This window comes from Ostrea edulis, chromosome 1, assembly GCF_947568905.1.
Source record: "Ostrea edulis chromosome 1, xbOstEdul1.1, whole genome shotgun sequence".
Lineage (NCBI taxonomy): Eukaryota > Metazoa > Mollusca > Bivalvia > Ostreida > Ostreidae > Ostrea > Ostrea edulis.
In genome coordinates this window covers 24,697,364-24,719,863 of record NC_079164.1, presented here as the reverse complement: position 1 = coordinate 24,719,863, position 22,500 = coordinate 24,697,364, and the positions used below count along the sequence as shown (strand labels likewise).

At 36.3% G+C, this 22,500-nt stretch overlaps 3 protein-coding genes and 1 long non-coding RNA gene across 5 annotated transcripts in view; 1 reads left to right on the top strand and 3 right to left on the bottom strand.

Moving 5' to 3' along the window:
- The window catches only part of LOC130051287 (uncharacterized), an 8,018-nt gene extending 7,560 nt beyond the window's left edge, over window positions 1-458 (bottom strand). For both annotated transcript variants that reach the window (XR_008799725.1, XM_056153124.1), the window contains exon 1: window positions 1-458. This exon is cut by the window's left edge and continues 654 nt beyond it. The gene's annotated coding sequence lies outside the window, so the exon portion shown is untranslated.
- Window positions 1-9,920, top strand: part of LOC125663759 (uncharacterized) — a 22,402-nt gene extending 12,482 nt beyond the window's left edge. The window contains exon 2 of the long non-coding RNA XR_008799730.1: window positions 9,469-9,920. This is a non-coding gene — a long non-coding RNA (uncharacterized LOC125663759). The remainder of the gene's footprint in view (window positions 1-9,468) is intronic.
- Window positions 1-22,500, bottom strand: part of LOC125646969 (uncharacterized) — a 202,350-nt gene that overhangs the window by 7,560 nt on the left and 172,290 nt on the right. The window lies entirely within an intron of this gene.
- Window positions 9,811-15,294, bottom strand: LOC125663752 (uncharacterized). Its single transcript, XM_048896091.2, has 4 exons — window positions 14,880-15,294; window positions 14,222-14,285; window positions 11,066-13,300; window positions 9,811-10,178 (listed from the first exon to the last, which is right to left on the bottom strand). The coding sequence occupies exons 3-4, from the start codon at window positions 11,526-11,528 to the stop codon at window positions 10,021-10,023; spliced, it is 621 nt and encodes a 206-aa protein (XP_048752048.2). The 5' UTR covers window positions 11,529-13,300; window positions 14,222-14,285; window positions 14,880-15,294; the 3' UTR covers window positions 9,811-10,020.

Here is a 22,500-nt window from a genome sequence, read left to right as displayed (position 1 = left end):
GTTCGACTCCTGGTCCAGCCAAATATTTTCTCCTCCCCTATACTGCATTCCGTGACGTAACTTGCGCAGTGTTAAGTTTATACGTGTATCAAATTAAAAATCTAGGCCCACTGGCCTTCATTGTGGAATGAATAGTAGGATTGTTACATATAATGTCCGAAATTACAAACGTTCACAGAAAATACCAAAGATATGACCGAAATTAAAAATTATTGAAGTCGTCAAAGGAGGGACCAAAATTTTTAATGTGAATATGATAGTAAATGTCATGTATTACTGAGGTAATTTTAGCTCCTCTCTCGGTAATTTTTGTCATTTTTTTGGTAATTTCTGTAAATGGTACCGTAGTAGGCTAGTTTTGGTCATTCCTGCGCTGCGGAATGACTTACCACGTGCCCTGGCCTTGTGCTTGTTTAGCCTATATTGAATATACTTACCGATCTTGCAAAAATCTTTTGATTCCCGGACAATATGGTACTAATATCTCATGTTTTATAAATTAATATACCTCGCGGACACTACTAAAGACAGAGATATTTCCGGCACCAACGGTCTCTTCGTAGATATGTTTGGTCTATCGTCCCGCTTTCCCATATTTGATATTTTCTATCTTTTTTTGCGCAAGAGTTAGCCTATTTTAAGTACAACTTAACAGATGAAATACAGGGGCAATTAACTCATTGTATAGGGGCAGGTAACTCGTGGTCGCCGCCCTGCAAGCGGTACCAAATAGCGTTAACCGATAATGAAGGCTAATAATACCTCAATCATGAAGAGTCTACAAAAGAGTTTGTAGGGCCACTTTTCAGACCTCTCTAATAATTGAATATTAGGTGATGAAAGAAAACAAAACAGATATACGGATAGAGAACAATGATGTCAAACATACAGAACCTTTGAAAGGGGCCCAATCCCAAGAAATAAAGATTGGCGTCCCGCAAGGTTCAGTTCTCGCGCCTCAACTTTACTGTCTGTTTAGTAAGACCATCGGTAATATATGTGATATTCACAATATGGATTATCATTGCTATGCTGATGACAGTCAGATTTATATCAAGGTTGAACCACGTGACAGCTGGGATGATATTTCAGAACGATTTGTGGCATGTCTAACGGATATTCGCAACTGGATGGGTTCAAACCTATTAAAGCTGATTCAGGACAAAAAAGAACTCATGGTGTTCGTTCCTAAACGAAATAGATCTTAAAATATTGAGTTTTACATTTCGTTCGGAGGAAACATTATAAATGAGGCCGATTGTGTGAAAAATCTTGGGACAGTTTTTGACAAGTCACTTACCATGGACAAGCAGTGTAGTTCCGTTGCAAGCTCATGCTACATGCATATCCGTCGGATATAGGTAGCATTCGTCCATTCATCTTTGAGGTCACATGTAAGATATTTGTGAACTCTTTGGTAACACTGAGATTAGATTATGGAAATGCCCTATTATATGGAGTGAACAATCAATACACAAACAAACTTCAGCGTGTACAGAACACTGCTGCCAGAGTGGTAATGCGGACAGAAAATACGAACACTTTACGCCTGTTCTGATCCAATTGCATTGGCTTCTAGTAGAGTACCGTATTCAATACAAAATTCTGTTGTATGTTTACAGGTGTCTTCACAACCTGGCTCCTGGATATTTGTAGGAACTGATAACACCATACATACCGGCGAGATCGCTAAGATCGGAATCAGCATGTTTGGTTTCAGTCTCTGTAACCAAGATAAAGACTTATGGAGAGTGGAGGTTTGACATGGCGGCAGCGACACTTTGGAACGGTTTGCCATGTGAACTTAGAAATGTTAAGAAACTCGACTGTTTTTTCAAAAGAAATTTAAAGACCCACCTATCTTGTCTTGTTTTTAATATGTGATATGTGATTCTGTTGTTATGTGTATTTATTACTTTTGCCTTTAAGTTAGAACATTTATAGTGTTCTAGCTTTTAACTTAACATTTTAGAGTACTTTTTAGATACTTTGCATAGTGTTCTACCAAAAAAAAAAAAAGCAACTTTTAAATAATAGTGTTTTATTTTGATAATTTTAGAGATGTAAGATTTTATGTCATACTGTCATTTAATTTCATTTAATTGTGTGTGTGGTTTCTTTTTATTATTAATATTGTTGCATTCCTCACTGCTACCCTTGTAAAGCGTCTTAGAGTAATTTGTTTTATATAAGGCGCTATATAAATTTTATTTATTATTTCACACAGGTTTTTAAGTACAATTGAGCTCACCTGAAAGTTCCTAATTTTACACTAGGTAGGGTCATAATGAAAGGTGAAGATAACGAACAATGATCAATCTCATAACTTCTATAAACACTACAAAATAGACAGTTGGGCAAACACGGACCCCTGGACACATCAGAGGTGGGATCAGGTGTCTAGGAGGAGCAATCATCCCCTGTCGATCGGTCACACCCGCCGTGAGCCTAAAATCCTGATCAGGTAAACGGAGTTATCCGTAGTCAAAAGCAGTGTGCCAAGAACGGCCTAACAATCGGTATGAAACACGTCAGACACGAACTAGATCGTTATAACGACCATAAAATTGAAGGTTAACAACCATCCTACCTTTGACGATCTGGAAAAGAGTATGCAGGCAAGGAAGGGGACCCATAAGACTATCATTTTTCGCCCTCAGTTTGGAAGCGAAGGTTTACCACCTGGGGCCTCCCAAGGGTGGGGTCACTTTTCAGACCTCTCTAATAATTGACTATAGGGTGTTGGAATAAAACAAAACGGATAAAGGGCTAGAGAACAATGCCGTCAAACATCTAGAATCCTTAAAAGGGTTCACATAGGCCTCTATACTAAGGACAACTGAGTTCACCTGAAGGTTCATGTTTTTACATCATGTAGTGATAATGAAGGCTAATAACAACTGCATCTTTCAAGAGTCCACAAAAGGAGTATGCAGGCAAGGAAGGGGACCCCTAAGATTATCATTTTCCGCCCTCAGTTTTGGGCTGTAGGGGTACCACCAGGGGTCTCCCAAGGATGGGGTCACTTTTCAGAACTCTCTTATAATTGACTAGAGTGTATTGGAGTAATAGAAAACGGATAAAAGGCTAGAAAACAATGAAGTCAAATATATAGAACCCTTAAAAAGGGATAACATAGGCCTATAAGGCCAGTTGACCATATCTGAGAGTTCATGATTTTAAATAAAGACTATAACAACTTAATCTGTGAAGAGCTAACAAAACTAGTATGTACAGTGTAGATAAGGAGGTAGACCCCAAAGACTATAATTTCCCGCCCTCTGTTTAGGGCTGTATGGTTACTACCTGGGGCCTCCCAAGGGTGTGGCCACTTTTCAGACCTCCCTAATAATTGAATTTTGGTTAATGAAAGAAAACAAAACTGATGATATACGGATAGAGAACAATGATACAGATACAGATAGTTTATTGCCAAATAATGGGCCCCTAGGGGTATAGACATTTAAACAATGTAGTTAAACACACAGAACTCTTCATTAGACCTTTGATTACAAATGAGCTCACCTGCAAGTTCCTAGTTTCACATCATGTAGGGACATAATGAAGGTTAATAACAACTTAATCGTTGTAGGAGTATGTAGAGAAGGAAGGGGGCCCTACGACTACCATTTTCCAACCTGTTGGGGGTCGTAGAGTACCATCTGAGTCCTTCCAAGGGTGGGGCCACTTCTCTTACCTTTCTAATACCGGTACTTGAATAGACGGTGTAGGAATAACACAAAATTGATAAAGGCTAGAGAACAATGAAAACAAACATGCAAGACCTTTAAAAGATAAACATAGGCCTTTTGGGAAATTGAGCTCACCTGAAAGTTCCTAATTTTACATCATGTAGGGTCATAAAGAAGGCTAATAACAACTGAATCTTTGGAGAGTCCACAAAAAGAGAATGCAGGTAAGAAGGTGGACCCCAAAGACAATAATTTTTCACCCTCTGTTTAGGGCTGTAGAGGTACCACCAGGGGCTTTCCTAGAGTGGGGCCATTTTCCAGACCTCTCTAATAACTGAATATTAGGTATGAAAGAAAACAAAACTGATTTACGGATAGAGAACAATGAAGTCAAACATATAGAACCCTTAAAAGTTGGGTCACATATGCCTTTAATTACAACATGTATTAACATTGTACTATATGAGTGTCATATACACAGATCCCCAGTATTTATGTGTTAACTCTTATCCTGATGTCTTCTTGCAATTTGTATATTTAAAAAAAATACACTATTGCTTTCTTGTATGCATTTGCCATATTTTATACATTATGACCCCTGGGTCGAGGCCTCTGCTGGTGGACTGTTAGTCCCCGAGGGTCTCTACAGCCCAGTAGCTAAGTACTTCGTTACTAGCTTGAAAATACGGATGAATATTTAATTGCTGTTATAAAATTTAGAAATTCATTTCAAAATTAAGGATTATCTCCCTCATGCATAGCTCTTATCCTTAGACGAATTTGACTCCACTTTTTTTGGCACGCTGTTTTTGGCTATAATAGCTCTAAAACTTCATTGTTATTTCGGATTTCAAACATTTCGGTTGAGCATGACTGAAGAGACATTATTTGTCGAAATGCGCATCTGGTGCATCAAAATTGGTACCGTATAAGTTTTACATACAACATCTTCCTACGCAGGCGACACCCTATCCATACCTTTAATGTGAACTTTTTTTGTGAAAATGTCGCTTGCAATCACACGGTCAATCAATGTGCGTGATGCTTTGTAAAAATTGTTCATTTTCTTTCAATTGAGTGTACAATGTCTCTTGGTTGAAAAAAAATGTTTAATTAAGAAATACTAGCCAACATGAATATGACATTTGAAACTAAATCGTGATTTGCTAGATGTTTTCTGAAACTTTGATATTTTTTCCGTAATTTAATATGGTAGGCAATTTGTGTGTTGTAGTTCATTGGCAAAAACCTTGGATCTTACAAAGAAATGTTTTATCCGGACGCATTAGTACAGTCCCTGTAATGTTGTACTTTCCCATTTTCCACTAGCTTACCGCGCGCTCTCCATTCCCGCAAGTTCATCGTTCACGAAACGGTTGGTGGTGCGGGGGTTTCGGCGGTCTCAATTAAGGTCGGCGTTTCGCGGATTCTGATCTTGTACTAGCACCTTTATTTTGCAATAAATCCCACAATACATGCACATGTATGATTCTACATGTAGTTCTAAATATCACCTAGATGACAAATATGATAAGATTATTTATATGAACGTCATATCATACAAAATAAACCTATAGTTCTTCATCACGATGGTGAATCACGCGACCTACGTGTATTACCCAGGAAAATGACGACGAAAGTCAACATAAGGGAAAATTCGAACAAGTAAGCAACAACTGTATCAATAAGGAATTGTTTTATAACTTATATCAACGCTTGAAGAATTTTCTCAGGAACAAATTTATCCTACGTGCGATAGAAGCAGAAAACATTGACATAGTTTTTTTGGTGGTCGGAAAGTTTTTGACTGAAAAACCCCCCACCCCAAACTATTTATTTCAGATAAACGGTATTCAAAATGTATACTTGATTTTCTTTAATTTTCATGGAAATTGCAGGTTGCTGAACTTGATAATTTTAGGCATTTTTTTTCTGTTTTCTTTGTACATTTATAAAGGTAATTAACTTTTTGCACGTTTCCAGGCTAGGAATGAAGCAATTCAAACATTATTGTATGGGTATTAAAGATTGGCATATACATGTAGCACTGGTTTTCACATGAAAATTGCAGGTTGACACGTTCCTCGGATTATTCAGAGATACCTTGTTTTGTAGCGTGTTTAGGTATGAATGCTATATGATTGGTTTACAGATACATGTACATTGAAATTTGATTATGCTTTTTAAAAACTGTGTGATACCTGATATATAAATTCAAACCCGAAATTACAGTAAAAAACAAAAAACATCAAGTTTCATGGAATTGCACCCATTTCCCCTGAGTAAGGACTTTCACGATTTGCTCCGGTTTATATAAGTCTTTATCGAATGTTATAAAATTTTGACTTATTTTCAAAACGCGTAGATCCTTCATGATAAAGACAGGTGTATGTTGTTGTTGGCATGCACAATGAATTGTTTTAAATTATTTTGTAGAGACTTTTTAATGCAGGATATATGATTGCTGTTTTTTTTGTTTTTGTTTTCGTTTTCTGTTGTCGTTGTAATATGTATTTTCGTTTAAAGTGAGTACTCGATGGAAATGGATAAATATTACGCGGTATTTACATGAAACACCTGGAGATAAATACCGTCTTTATACACCTGTGTTATTGATAACATTCAAAACCCAGACTTCTTGTTCACTGTCGCCATTCTGCTTTCTCTCTCGATATATCTCATAACTGTGTAGGAGAAATAACAATTATCAATCGTACTATAACATGCGATACTGTTTGACATTCTGTGATAGGCATCGCATGACGTGAAACAGTTAACCTTTCATGGGGTAAGTCACTGTGAAATGCTACAGGATTTGCTTTCAAGCGGCGTTTCTTCAACACAATAAACATAAATTTGTGTGGGTTTTTGGCAACACGATCAAAATGATTCATTTATCATAACACTTGTGCTTTTTTAAACCAGTGAAACTGAACTCTTTTTATTAATCCACACGTATTACATGTAATTTTAGTATTTGTAATGTAGGTATCAGGGACTCTCTCTCTCTCTCTCTCTCTCTCTCTCTCTCTCTCTCTCTCTCATTGACCCTTGCATTAATCACAGTGTGTTCATTACTCTGTAACAAGCATTGTTTATTTTCAACAGTTTTCAGCTCACTGGAGCTGAAAACTCGAATGAGAGCCCTTTCCCTCTTCTGTCTGTCACCTGTTCACTTTTCATATTTGTTACTTCTACAGAACCACTGAACCATTTTCAAACTAACTTATTACAATGTGTACATGGGTGAGGCGTGTTAAGGTTTAAAAAACGAAGATTAAATTTTCCTTTGCGAATTAAGCTAGTAATTGAGAAATGCGGTAGTGTATTTAAAATCATTCTTCTCATGAACCAATTAATTTGGCCAGTAAAGCCAACCCTGCGTGAAACCTACCTAATATTTTTGTCAACTTTTCATATGGCTGTCCGCCGAAGTGTTCGGGCGCACGAAAACTAAGATGAAGTCTTATAAAAATGTGTCATTCCTCCTGTTCGTCAGCCTGTTCCTGTGTAGCCGTCTATCCTATAGGGAACTGTATATTCAGTGTCAAGGGAATTAGAAACACATGGACTCACATTTCAGACCACTGTGTATTGCTCAAAACGGCAATAACCACATGTATCTTTAATTAGTAAAACATTCTTTTTAAAACTGAGCAATTTAGACGCAAAAGTGATCAAATAAGGTTTTTGTTTACTAGCTGCAGAATTGTAGCTCTCTGAGAAAATATTGAGACAGATCAGAAAGCTACAGATCGACCCTTGATGAAAAAATCCACTTCGATTTACGGTGCAGAAAAACAAACCACGCACGACTGAGGCCTTATATCGCTGCATTCTTGCATTGCCGTCTCATAGATTTAATTTACAGTTCTGCAGCTATTTATTTACATGCTTTGCACGTCCATATTAACATGTTAAAAATGTGTAACAAATCCAACAATTACTTTGGAAACATTTGAATTCATTTGGGTAAATTTTCATGGATTGTCAAGATTTTAAATGTATTTCAACGATCTAATTTACCAATACAACCTGTCATTGGGTAAAATGTTTCATACGGGTGTTGCTAAAACACCAAAATGAAACGGAATGTAGCTAAGATAACACCAAAACTCGGGAAAATATGCTTTATTTGAAAATCAAAATTTTAAGAATTTCTTTAGAAGCGGTAAAACAATTTCATCTAAAAATTCTGCATCATAAATTGATCAAGCTAAGTTAGATATTGGTATAAGAGTTTACAAAGCGTTTTACAAGAATCTTGTAATTTCGACATTGACAGAGGTGTTAGTAAGCATCAAGAACACAAAGGGTTTCCCGTCAAGCTTCTTGAGGAGAATAGGAAAGACCGAATATAAATAAACCCCTCGTTTCCACAGAAACTAAAGTTCTCGATACTTTGACAGACATAGGCTAGAACTGGTGGAACGAGTTAGATTCCCGAGATTCGTCATACCCCAAATGATGTAAAGGACCTTATTCAGCCTAACACAAGAAGATCCTACTCTATTCCTGCTCACATTCAGGTTTTTTTTTTAGGGGGGGGGGGATATATATGCTTATTCCGCTTTTATGAAACGGGGGAAAACAATGGCCAGAGGTAATTCTGGATGAACTGATGAACTTGCATAGTGACCACATAAGTTTCAAAGTACACTACATGTTGTAATACACAAAAAGAAACAACTAACTTACAGTTAATTCATTGAATAACCTTAAAATATAACCTGGATATGACGTGTAATTTATATGCCGCCAGAAAATTTCCTTGTCACACAGTTGTTCCAAAATTCAAAATGAAGAGTAAATAACCGGGCGCAACTAGATCTATGTTATTCATGATTTGAAAGTTATTTCCCTTGGTTCACGTAAGACTCAAAAAGTTCACCATACTTTACAAAAAGAAGGAACGAAGGACGTTATATACTATATAATGCTGAATTTTGTTTTCACTTTTTCAACTTTCATTCTATGCTTAATTTTTATTTAATTCACACACCTTATAAATCCCATTTACATGTACTTGACGTAATATTTTATTATGATACCATGGATATACGCATGAAATATTAAAATATGCACAGACCTTCAATAACTCGCATTGATTTTCTTTTTGCAAACTTCGTTCCTTTTCTGTAATAATGTGTACTGATGCGTAATATCACTACATTTCAATAGTTGGGATGTCCATTACGTTGATACCTGTTTAAACACAAGAAGTTTAAAGCATAAAACTATTGATGTTAACACTATTTACCTGTTGGGTTTTTTAAAAAGCAGTTTTCATACACCAGTCAGGGGAGGGGGGGAGTTGGTAGTTGAGTAGCAAATAAAAAAATTGAATTCGGTCTGATCTTCGAATTATTAAATCATTGGGGGGGGGGGGGGGATGCGGGAAGGGTTGTTATTGTTGTTACTACTCAAACACCTTCCCGGAGTCCATTGAGACAATTGCATTACAATGTTCTGGATATATAAAAACACATTTCACGTGTTTACATCAGTAAAACTAAGCAATGCTAGATTTAGACTGATTGTCGGTACATGCAATAATGGCATGCCCACCGGTCGAATGCAATTTGCATTTATCAATTATGGTCACCAGAGAGAGAGAGAGAGAGAGAGAGAGAGAGAGAGAGATAACTACTCTTTGTTGATGATTTCCTTATTTTTAGATATAGTTTTAATACTAAATAGTGAGCATGGAAGAGGCCGGGTAACGATAACAAGATAACACTTTTTTTTTTATAACTTATACTTTCTTTTATTTCAGGTGTTGACGTGTCTCCGATTCCTAGCAAAAGGAGACTACCTTTCAGAAGTAGCTGATATTCACAGAATCTCGAAGTCATCAGGGTGTATAATTGTTCATCTTGTAATTGATGCCATTTGTATCTTATGAAATTTAGTAAAACTCAGCCCTGGAGTCGAAAATATTAAACGTTTATGGACAGACGGGCGGACAGACTGTCGCCGGACAAAAAGTTAATAGAGTAGCTCAATTGAGTTTTCAGTTCAAGTGAGCTTATAAAAACTTTTTTCGCATTTGTTCCATTGGATATGATCCTCAGGAATAAAATGAGCTTAGCTCTGTGATAAACCAAGAACTAACGAAGATAATATGATCTTTTATTCACATGTGTCATTTGAACATCATTATTCGCTAACAGGTAATGTTCAAAATACAACTGGAAAACAGATATTTACAAATCTAATGGAACCCCCCCCCCCCAACATAAAAAAAACAACAACAACAACAAAAGAATATTTTAAAAAAACTTAAGATTGATATGAAGTAAGAAAGGAGACGGGATTTCTTTGAGATTCAGTTAAGTAAGAAGATAGAGGAGATTCCCCCAAACGCAAAACCCAGTAGTTTGTTGGAGATGACGCTGATGGCGTAGCGGATACTATTGAGAATCATCCCACCGCCGGAATAATTGTGGTCATGTTTGTGATAATGGTTCCTGTCACGGTTCAATTCTGCAGAAAAGAGTAGATATATTGACAACAACGAATGCAAAGATAACAATATTAAAGTAACAAAGAGGAAAAACTCAAAATATTAAAACTTTTGATCTCATAGAAAATTATTTATTCCGCTGTTATATGGAAAGGTTGCAATTCGTCAAATTCAGGACAGCCATATTGGATGAAATTTTCGTTAGTTTTTCAGTTGTTTCACTCTTCACACCATGCAGACAGTTAGTTTAGGAGAAAAATGCCAGAGCTTCCAAGTTTGTGCCCCCCCCCCCCCTATTTTTCGAGAGCGAAACATTACATCAAGTTTACATCAGTATACACGATAGAGGATCATCTTCCCAAGTCAGGGGGGTTTCTGATCCGCTCCCACCCACATGTTTATGTGGAGCGGAGCAGATCAGAAACCCATGGGAAGATGATAGAAAATATGAAACAAAGATTTTACTTGAGGAATCAATTGAGTACGTGAACGTAAAAATATATATTGAAAGTAGCTATTTTCAACTTTTCAGTTATTATGTCCCTTTGTGTAGAACGAACCACAGGCACCTGAAGTATGGATATTACTACCCACCCACCCCCCTTTTTGATAATTTTTGTGGCAATAATTTCTCTCAAATGTGTGTATTCCCTGTCTATCCATCCTTAACCCAACATTCATTGAATTTAGACTGAAGACAGAATATTTTAGCAATTTGAAATCTGGAATTCGAAAAATTGCCGGTACATGTAAGTGTGTGTGTACACGAGGTTTCACTCCTCCCCGCCCCCTGCCCTCTCCCCATTAATTAATTCTCGTATGTCTCTACTTTCCTTCCCTCTAAAACTACCGTTCTCCTCCTCCCCTTTACCCACGTCCGCCACCTTAAATCTATGAAAATTCTCACCGCTCCTCAAATCGTTGAGATCGGAGACAATAGTGCCGTATTCTCTGTTCATTTTTTCCATCTGTTCATCCATGATTGCCACTCGACCTACTAATTTTTCTATCTCTTTTACCATTTCCTTGAATTCTTCATGCATGAGTTTTACTCCCGTGTCGAATTCTTTTAAAGCTTCATCCCTTCTCCGTACATCTTCTTTTAAGGATCCCATCGTATCTTTCATGACATCTCGTTGCTGATATAAACGGTCTATGTCTTTCCGTAACTGTCCATTGTCTTCTTTCTGACTGTGCACCTGACTCTTGAGATCATTCAGAATGTATTCATGTATTTTAAGATTGTGATTTTCTTGCCGAAGTCGTGTTATTTCTTCAGTCATCTGTTTAAGCTGATTGGTGTGGTCTAATAATAGATAGCACACAAACCCCACTAAAACCACAAACACAGCAGACCACATGCCTCCCATTGTATAGTAATCCAGTGAATAATATCTACACGTATATTAAAAACAAACCGAATGCCAATCTTAACAACTCGGCCATTTCCGTAACCGACAAATAACCTCGTAAGCAAACAGAAGAAATTCTTCTTACATTGTTTGCCGGAAGTTATTCCGCAAATAGTTCTTTCATAATGGAGGAGAGACTCGAATTTGCTCGCAGCAATTTCTTTGAAAGATAAACAATTGGAAACACTTAGATATTTGTGGGAGAAGCGAGACTGCATTAGTTTATTGCCAACCGGGTATGGGAAAAGTGCAATTTATCAACTTCTTCCATGGCTTTTACAAGGAGAAAGGGAAAGGGCAGGAATTGTACTCGTCATATTGCACCCGTGAAGTCAATTATTGTGGATCAGGTGGCTTTTCTCACTTCTAAGGGGTTGAAGGCTTTATGCCTTAACTTTGAAGGCACTGGTTGTCAAGGGATTTATCTAGGTTGTTTTTTACTACAGTATAAGGTACCTTTCCCCTTTGGCAACAAGTGGATATTTCCACTTCATTTGTAGAAACTTGACAAAATTGTATGAGAATTTTCAACAGAAATCATTTTGTATATATTCCAAGTCATTTTCTATAATTGTCAGACTTACAATACAGATAAAATGAGTAATCAATCAATTTATATGGCTGTAATGATCTGTGGATATTATATTCCATGGATGTCCCCCACCACCATCCCCTGGAAGCTCAATGACTGCATTCTTAAAAATTCCCCTTAAATTTAAAATGTGTGGTAACATCTAAATGCTGGGTAAAACCCTGATGTCGTTTTGCGGATGACGACTAATCTGTTTCGAAGGTAGAGAAAATGCTAAAATTCATATATATTTTTTTCCATTGAAATTTTCTGACTGCATCTGTGTATGGGAGGAGTTAGAACGGGCCACTATATCCTACAATTGATTTCAAAGTTCCTAATATCTTTCTAATGCACTCTATATATAGATTATCCTCTTTCTACATGTTTTATAGAGAGATTTTCCCCTTCTATCTAATAACCAGAAAATACTTTTGGAGAGCTGCAGTTTGCCGGGTATTATCTGAATTATCAGGTAATAGTACACAATGCCACATAATACAAACATCACCAGGATCATTTATTTGCAATCTTTTATATATAATGAGATTGCATTTAAATTCTGGTCATGGTGGACCAATTGCTTCAACTATGTAGAATACTTTTTTTCAGAGTCTAAAAGGGAAAAAAACTAAAATGAAGACAAGAGTATTTTAATAACAATAGATGACAAGGCATACTCAAGCACACATTACAATATGTGACATAGTTGACAATTTCATTGATGGTACATGTAACATCCACAACAATGTACAATAAGATAAAAAGAAAGAAACAAATAGATACCTTACATGGTAACAGCCTCAAAAGGTACATATACTTTATTGAATTTGATTTATTAATATTGATGCACTTGAATAACACAAACTTTTTTTGAAAATAAATGAAAATGGACACTGAACATATACATGCCCATGTATACATTTCACCATATGAAATCTTATTTTTGCCATTCAAAGTGTAAATGTTAGGCAAGCATAATTTTTCTGTCAATTCATTTGTTATACAGAACAATGTTGTGCAGGGTTCCAAATTACTACTCGCCCACTCGCATTGGCGATTAAACTTTGCTTGTGGGCACCTAAAATTTTTGTTCTCGTCGCCCACTTGGCGACCGTAATTGTCCGATCAACATTTTTCTTTCCGACCAATCCGAGTCCTATTATAATTGAAGTTCAAATTGAAAACATGCCTTGATACCCATTGTAATGTAATACATATGTATGTAAAATAACAACATGCTATACAGATTTTGTCATACAAACTATTGCAGCAATGGATCTCCTTCACAGATTTGAATGTATCGGTACTTAGCCATCTGTACACTTGTGCTATAGCAGTTATACCAATTAGCTTTATTGGGAATAATCTTGAGAGATTTTTTGGGAATATTAACAGCTAAAAGATAAAACAACACTTGCAAACTAAACTCTACAAATGCAGTGGTATACATAGACACAACTGGCTGATATTGACGGAGGAATTATCAAGATGAATTTAAAAAACAATTCAGTGAATTACATTTTTTTAATACATATGCATCTGTATATACCAGTGATCACGTAGCATTTAACTCCATAAGCATTAAACTTTAAAATAACAAGGGAAATCATATCAATAAATACTTAAAAATGGAATTTAAGTATCTCGAGTATCCCATGATAATTAATCAGAACTAATAAACATAAATGCACAAAATATTTTCCTGGTATTATCAACAATTTACTGAAGATATTAATTGTATACCAAAATTAATGCTATCCGAGTTTGTAAGTTATATCATATTTTTAATATGTACAATACTCTATCACCCTTTTATCAAACTAAGTTAAGTAAATTTATCATATACAATAATTATTGTACACGTGTGGATAACATTAAGATACTCCCACATGAAACGAAGCATGAAATCAAACAAGTTTTTAAAAAAAAATAATAAATAACTGTCAAACACTGGATTTTTTTACTTTTTCTAGCAGGCTAGCTGTCATCTGGAATGTCAGATAATTTCTGACACAGTCTGTAAATCCTTTGGGGTATATGAATAGTCTGTTGATACAAAATTCAGTTTACAACATACCTTGTTGGAACTAGAATTGGACTCTTCTGCATCTTTTGACGAAAGCTTCAGCTTCTCCACAGACCTATTACATATTTTAACTTACATTAGTATATATATATTGACTAACATAGTACTATCATTCAAGAACTCCACATTTTTATTACTTTCTCATTGTGCAGCATACACCATACATTCTCAAAGCCTGGCCATTTTCCATGCATTGAACCCATGTGTGTGGTAAAGGACACCCCCCACCCCCACCCCCTCCCCCTCTTAGAAAGAAAATATTACTGAAGTTTGTAAACATGCAGTATTTTTTTTTTTTTTTAAAAAACACATAGTAAATTGTGCCTGTCAATTGTTTTGAACAATTCCAACTCATCTCCTACAGCTAAAATGAAATTTCATTACTTGTCAATTGTTTTGAACAACCCCAAGTCATCTCAACCGGCTGCAATCATTCATATATATATATAATCTCATGTTGGCTGAGTGCCCCCCCCCCTCCACTTTTCGAGATGGATGGAGCTTCGCCATTGACATAATTATATCGACAGCATTGCTACATGTATATTTCACAAATTAATGATTATATTACACAAATTAATGATTATATTATTACACAAATTAATGATTATATCCAACAGTGTCTAAATTCTAATATTGGTACCCATACTTCACCAGCTGATCAACAATGAGATTCTTCTTCTTGTTCTGACCCGACCTTACGGCCTTAACTTCGATGGTGTCGTTTTTGCAGATCGTTTACCACAGTCTACAGGGGTTGTTGATGTTGTAAAGGTTCCGGTCACATTACATGTATTACAAGCCTTCGTTACATTTTCTCGAATCGTTTGTATTTGAGAGAGAGTTTTGATACAATTATCGCATATATGCTGACTTTTATCAGGAGTTAAATCTACATCAGGATTTAGTAAAGATCTGATGATTGACTGTTTGAAATAAAGCGCATTTTTTGCTTGTAAAACTATACTTTTCGCTGCTCCACAGCAGAAACACAGACGATAAGTTGACGTCGCCATCTTTTCTATCATGTGACTGTAAATAGTGCAGTGATTTGCCGATTCTTCCATCGTTTGTTTACGAGGTTATTTGTCGGTTACGGAAATGGCCGAGTTGTTACGATTGACCGAATGCATGTATGATAAAATCGAAAGTCTCCGTAAATTCTACGAATATGAAATCGAAAGTAGGCGATCGATAATATCTCTGGAATTCTATTGTACAATAGGTGTTTTGCATACGTGTCATAGGGGAAAAAACGACGTAGCCTTTTGACAAATCAACGATGTATTGCTTTCACCCCCAAAGTTTTTAATGATTTATCCCTTATATTATGATACAATTTGTTTACATAATAGGTAAAGAGGACCACAGGTTTACTTTAGCATATCTTTTATGGAAAAGTTCCTTTCTAGACTTTCTATGAGAAACTATATCTATGAGTCACTAAAGTTGTTTTTCATACCCATGTTTGAAGATTCCATTTCATAATAAACAATCATTTTGCACTAAAAAATCTTAATTCTGAATTGCACAAAAATGTAAAATTTCGATAATACCCCTCTACCGACTACTGGACCCATTGTATTGTGATGTTTTTAAGGGGGGGGGGTATTCATTATTAATGGTAATTTTACAAAGAGAATAGATTATAATAATGCATTACAGCAAATCACGGCAGTATTATCCAGGCACATCGTAGCGCCCCTTATCGGGGGGGGGGGGGGGGGGGGGGGGAGTTACAAAATGTAAATATTGACAACTACTACGATCTATACAGATAATATTTTTAAAAAGAAAATTTCACAAAAAAAGGGGCGAGATTATACGCATGACAAAAAATTTTGAAAATCACTTGTAGTCTACATAGTTAGTGAAAGTCAGGAATAATTCAGGGCTTTTCCAACCCCCTTCTCTCCTTACACTCGTCAAATACACCTCCATCTCCTTACATTCGTCTAATACAAACCCTCCTTTCTTAGAATCGTCTAATACCCCCCCCCCTCCTTTTCCTTACACTCGTCTTATACACCCCTTTCTCCTTACACTCGTAAAGAGAGGGCGGTGGTTTAAATCAGACTGCTGAAAATGGATTGACTAACAGTTGGGTATTGGGTGGTGACCCACCACCCAAATACGGATGTCCCGAGTTCCCCAAGAGTTATTTCCCTTTGTCGAACTCTTCCGTAAATTATGACGTAAAATATGATGACAGTGGGTACATTTGCTAATTACTATCGTTGTGTTATTTCTTAAAAGATGATATCCAGAGTTTCTGAGACCATCCTATCTCAGGGAAAGGGCAACTTTAGTGAGTTTACATGTATGAGTATTGGATAACAAAATGGCTCAAACAAATATTGTTAATTGCCATCTTTCTTTGATAAAAGCGTCAATCATGTAGAAGAGGAAACGAATAATGATTCAATAGCCAATTTGATGATCTTATTCAAACAAATTATGCTTGATATGGCCAGAATATGCATACCAGTGATTGATATAAACAAAAGTTACGCTTTTATTACATTAATCGTACGTAATCGTTATGTACAATGTCAGTCTACGATATAATGTATACATTGTGTACCCACCATACGTCATAAAATGCGAAAGAGTTTGACAAAGGGAAATAACTTTTGGGTAACTCGGAACTTGCGTATTCCCTGGTTTATAATTAGTACCCTTATTATTTGCAATAAAGTTTCTAGCTTTAATATATATAGGCCTACATATGTTATACCTAAAAGTGAACTTTGAACTGGTCATTTGTCAAAGTTAGAGATAAATTAAATAATTGTGTAGACATCTCGGTTTTGAAGCTTATAAGATTTAAAATCATACAAATTAAATATGTCTCTAACTCAGTCTCATGGGCAAGTAAAAGAAATTTATAATTGGGAAAAGAATATCGTGCGGATAGGAGCTCTAATATAAGTGCGACCGTCGTGCGAATAGTGAAAATTACTGGCACGACAGTCATGCTGATATAGACACTTAAAAAAAAGCAACAAACAACTCGTAAGACTTTATTCAATCCAAACTTCAAAATCCTTAATTGTGTGAGGGGTGACTTAATTCATAGGTTCAAACTTAATTACTACTCAGTACTGCATACCACAGTTCTAAGAGAGAGAGAAGAGGGGGGGGGGGGCGATAAATCAAACCACTTTGTCATTTTAAAAGAAAAAAGACACATTGTCAATAAAATTATTGAACTGATATCACTTCTCTATGCAATGTACTACTTCACTGGGTTAATTTTAGAGAGGTAATGACTGTAAATTCGATAGAAAACATCGCAAGTGAAAGTAGCGAGCAGACATAAACAACCTATACTTCACCAGCTCAAATTAAACAAATGTGAATGAAACATTCTAATCTGCAACTCTTAGTGGTAACTTTAAAGTGTATTTTTTACGAATGGTATATTTTTATCATCTTACATGCTTAAACAAACTATGTATCACCAGTAAAATGTTGGTGAGCAGCCGTCGTCGTTCGCTGTTTCACATTGACAAAGGACCCGGTTGCAAGATTTTTTTCCCCTATGACCTTTTAACCTAGCATGACGTTAGAGTGTGCAGAACATCTATAGCCTAGTGTGGCATGTGGTGAAAAAGAAGGTACATCAGAATCATATATATAAAAATCGTAATAACGAGATTAACAAGAAATGAAACCACGAAAAAGACCGTAACCACAAGGGGAAAAGGTTGTTAATCGTAATAATGATATAATCAAAGTACTGATGGGAGTTGATTTTATGTAGATTTGCACCAGATGCTTCTGGGATTGAGAATTATTCAAAAGAAAAATACAGAAGCACATAAAAAATTCAAAAACTTACGTATAAAGGTATGTTGTGTCTCTATAACAATCAACGCGCAATTATTCATGTTTACCTACTTATGAAGTGAAGATAACGAATAGTGATCAATCTCATAACTCCTATATAGACACTGGTAAGTTAACAAATTGTCTGGATCGTATTTTACTGTCCCAACATATTATATACTGTACTCTTAAAATTGTCAATTTTTGTCAAAATATTTCACTACAATAATATTCTAGCACAAGAACATGTTTGGAAAACTCCACACATAACTTAAAAATTCTTGGGTTCATGTTTATTTTTGATTTTTTTTCTATATGTACAACTCCTCTAACATATTGACATGATTTACGCAACTATACAATTTTTCATTGCTTAAAGTGCAAGAACTTGTACTTAAACATAAGGCAATATCTTATCCTTAATCTTTAAAATTGATCTCGAGCTATATGACTTCGTTACATGTCAAAACTTATACGGTACCAATTTTGATGCACCAGATGCGAATTTCGACAAATAATGTCTCTTCAGTGATGCTCAACCGAAATGTTTGAAATCCGAAATAACAATGAAGTTTTAGAGCTATTATAGGGAAAAACATGTGTAAGCATCAATAAATGACGGTAAATAGCTATAATTCATTCAAGCTACAAAAACAGCCACTTGGTCTTAATTTTGCATTTGAAAAGGTGAAGATAACCAACAGTGATGCAAGGTGAAGATAACGAACAGTGATCAATCTCATAACTCCTACAAGCAATACAAAATAGATAGTTGGGCAAACACGGACCCCTGGACAAACCAGAGGTGGGATCAGGTGCCTAGGAGGCGTAAGCATCCCCTGTTGACCGGTCACACCCGCCGTGAGCCCCATATCCTGATCAGTTAAACGGAGTTATCCGCAGTCAAAATCAGTGTGCCAAGAACGGCTTAACAATCGGTATGAAACACGTCAGACAGCATTTGACCCAATGCGAGGTTGTATTGACGAACTAGATCGTTATAACGACCATAGAATTTGCGAAATGCTGACTTCAATAGAGACTGTTGAAATCCCTGTACCATCAACTTGTTTGTCAGTAGCTTACCTCGATTTAAAAACTGACTATACCCAGCAAAAGCTCTTGCATATCGAATCAGTTGAGATATATAAACACCATATGCAGGTGATAAAAGGAATACAAAATTAAGAGTTGGACAAACACGGAGTCTTGCATATATTAGAAGTTGGATCAAGCGCCTAGAAGAAGTAAACATCCCCTGTCGACTGGTCACATCCGCCATGAGCCTTATATATTGATCAATTAAACGCACAAGTACTTGTATACAGGACTCCAGGTCCCATCCCCCCTCCTTGTATTTTTGGATGGGATTTCGGGTGTATTTTTAATAAAATATTAAACTTCATTGTTTTTATTTAAATGGAATATACAAATCTCGCATAGAAACCGTTTTCAAAATGTCATATCACCGATCATAAGATGTGTTATTCAGCAGGCGATAAATCCTATTGTATCTGGGTTCTCTCCTCCACAAATAAAACACTGGGCGTCACCAGATAACTGAAAAATTGTTGAGTATGGCGGAAAACAGCAAAACAATCAATCAATCGAAAGAAGAACTACCAACTGAAAAGAACGGTTATTCTAAATCTACTGACAATTTTTGGATTAAATGCATCGCTAATTGGTGCGCAATTTCTTCTCGCCGTTCAACTGCATCGTTTTAACCTCACCACCTACATCACACATTCCGTGTGATATTGATATATACATGTATTTCTGTCGCGGTCCACTATTTTTAGAACGAAAGAGTACCGCAAACGGTACAAGATACGCCCGTCGGACAGTGAAATTCAACCTGGAAGCATATTGTGCACTCTGAATTGATACAACATACATTCTGAATAGAAAAGCCTAGTGTGAGTCACGGTGCACCAATCCATCTGACATGTGAACTATTATGTATTTCTCTGATGTATTTCTCTGAGAGTGAGGTTGTGACAAAATGTTGGTGCAATATCTATCTATGATGATAAAAAGTCCAGGAAACCATTTGATCTACTTTTAGCCCTAAAGTAGGTCATGGTGCACCAATTAAGATGAAACGTTTGACATGTGAACTGATTAATGTATTTCTCTGAAAGGGAGATTGTGACTAAATTTCAGAGCAAACTTGTGAACATACCAAAAAATAGTGCGCCAATCCAGCTGAAATGTTAACTACACATGTCTTCCTCCGAGAGGAAGCCTTTGACTAAATATCAGGGCAATATCTGTATCCGTATGAAAAAGCCAGCAAAACTGCCTGACCTATTTTTAGTCCAAAAGTAGGTCAATGATGGACCAATCCAGCTGAAATGCAAACTGAACTTGTGTTCCTTTGAGATGAAGCCTTTGACTAAATTTCGGGGTAATATCTGTATCCATAATGGAAAAAAGCCCGGGAAACTGTCTGACCTACTGTTAGTCCTCATGTAGGTCACGGACGGACAAATCCAGCTGAAATGCAAACTGAACTTGTATTCCTCTGAAAAGAAGAGTATGTGTAAATTTCAGGGCAATATATGTACATGTATCTGTAATAAAAAAAAGTCCGGAAAATTGTCTGACCTACTTATAGCTCTAAAGTGAGTCCAGGATAGACCAATCCAGTTGAAATGCAAACTCACTCTTACAATTCTTGAGGGAGATATCGTGACCGAATTTCAAAGATGTACATGCATCTGTTACAGAAAAAAGTCCGGAAACATTACCCCGGACAGACGGACAGTCAGCCGGACGGTCGCACGGACAGCGTCATAATATAACATTGACGGGTGTATAAAAACCCGAGACGAAGTTTCTGAATACCATTAGCTGTACGAAATGGTAAAAGAATACCGATAATAGTAAAAAGACGTTAGTTTCTTGTGTACAAACGGCCGGGTAAGTTTTGGCCTATAGCATGGAAAATAGGAAAAATTTCTCTTTGGTGTCTTGAGTGTCAGAAAATGCAAAGGAAAATGAAATTGGTCATTTAGATTTGGATATAAAAGAAAAAGTTAAATTTCCAATGTCTGGAAAAATTATTGGAATCATATCCAAATATCTTAGTATTATAGACTCTTAATTATGATTTAGAGCATGATGATGTTGACAAAATGTATACTTGAAGGTTAGATCAAAATAGAACAATGTTTGATTACGATATAAAATGATATGATGATTGGAAGAGGGTAGTTGTTTTTAATTTTTATCATTAACAATATCATTATTACGCGCACTGTACACAAAAAGTGTGTGTGTGTGTGTGTGTGTGTGTGTGTGTGTGTGTGTGTGTGTGTGTGTGTGTGTGTGTGTGTGTGCGTGCGTGCGTGCGTACACAAGTACCACTTGATAGCATATTTGTTTAATCTTATAACAAAAAGTTTTGATTCTTTTTTCAATTACCCAAAGAAACAAGAGGCCCATGGGCCACATCGCTGACATGAGTCATCTTGGCCCAAATTTAAAGATTTCGCTTATATATTCGCATATAAAACTTTGATCATTTGATCCCTATATTGTGGCCCCAACCTATATCCGGGGGCATGATACTAACAAACTTGAATCTGCACTATGTCAGGAAGCTTTCATGTTTGTACTTTTCTTGCCCAGTTGTTCATGAAAAGAAGATTTTAAAAGATTTTCCTTATTCATTACCATGTGAAACCTTTATCCCCTATTGTGACCCCAACCTATCCACGGTGACCATGATTTGAACAAACGTAAAACTGCACAAGTCTATGTCAGGAAGCTTTCATGCAAATCTCAGCTCTTCTGGCCCAGTGGTTCTTGAAAAGATTATAAAAGTTTACAACTTTGTCAGTCATCGACTGATCGTCGAGCGCCGAATCACTTACTGTGTTTCATTGTCGAGCGGTGGGAGAAAAGTCATACATAACTTGGACCGTCGGTTGAACACAGCAATGGTCGGCCGATGACAAAGCTGCCAGATATGCCATACTATACCGATTATCTCTAGATCGTCGCCCAAAAGCTTCCATTTTAGCGATTAAAAAACCCCCACCAAAGTACCGTCTCATCATATATGAACTTGAACTTACAGATACCAACTTCATATCCTCATCTCCCTATATATGAAAACGCAAAAATCAAGAAAATGACGATTTTACCACAGATTTCTGAAATTTTGTTGCATACTTGAATAATATGAACTTAGCCAACATAATACATTTCTAAAGTTGAATATTCTCGGTTTATCACATACATTAATGCTTTTTGACGGCCCATACAAACATACAGATGAGGAATTGTAGCTCTACATGAAATAATGTCAAGCCGTTTGACATGGAGCTTTTTCTAAGCGAAAGAGAGAGGGGGAGAGATTTATTTTGAACCATAGTTTGTCTTCAATAAAAAAATTATTGTGCTGTTGATATATATATATATATATATAT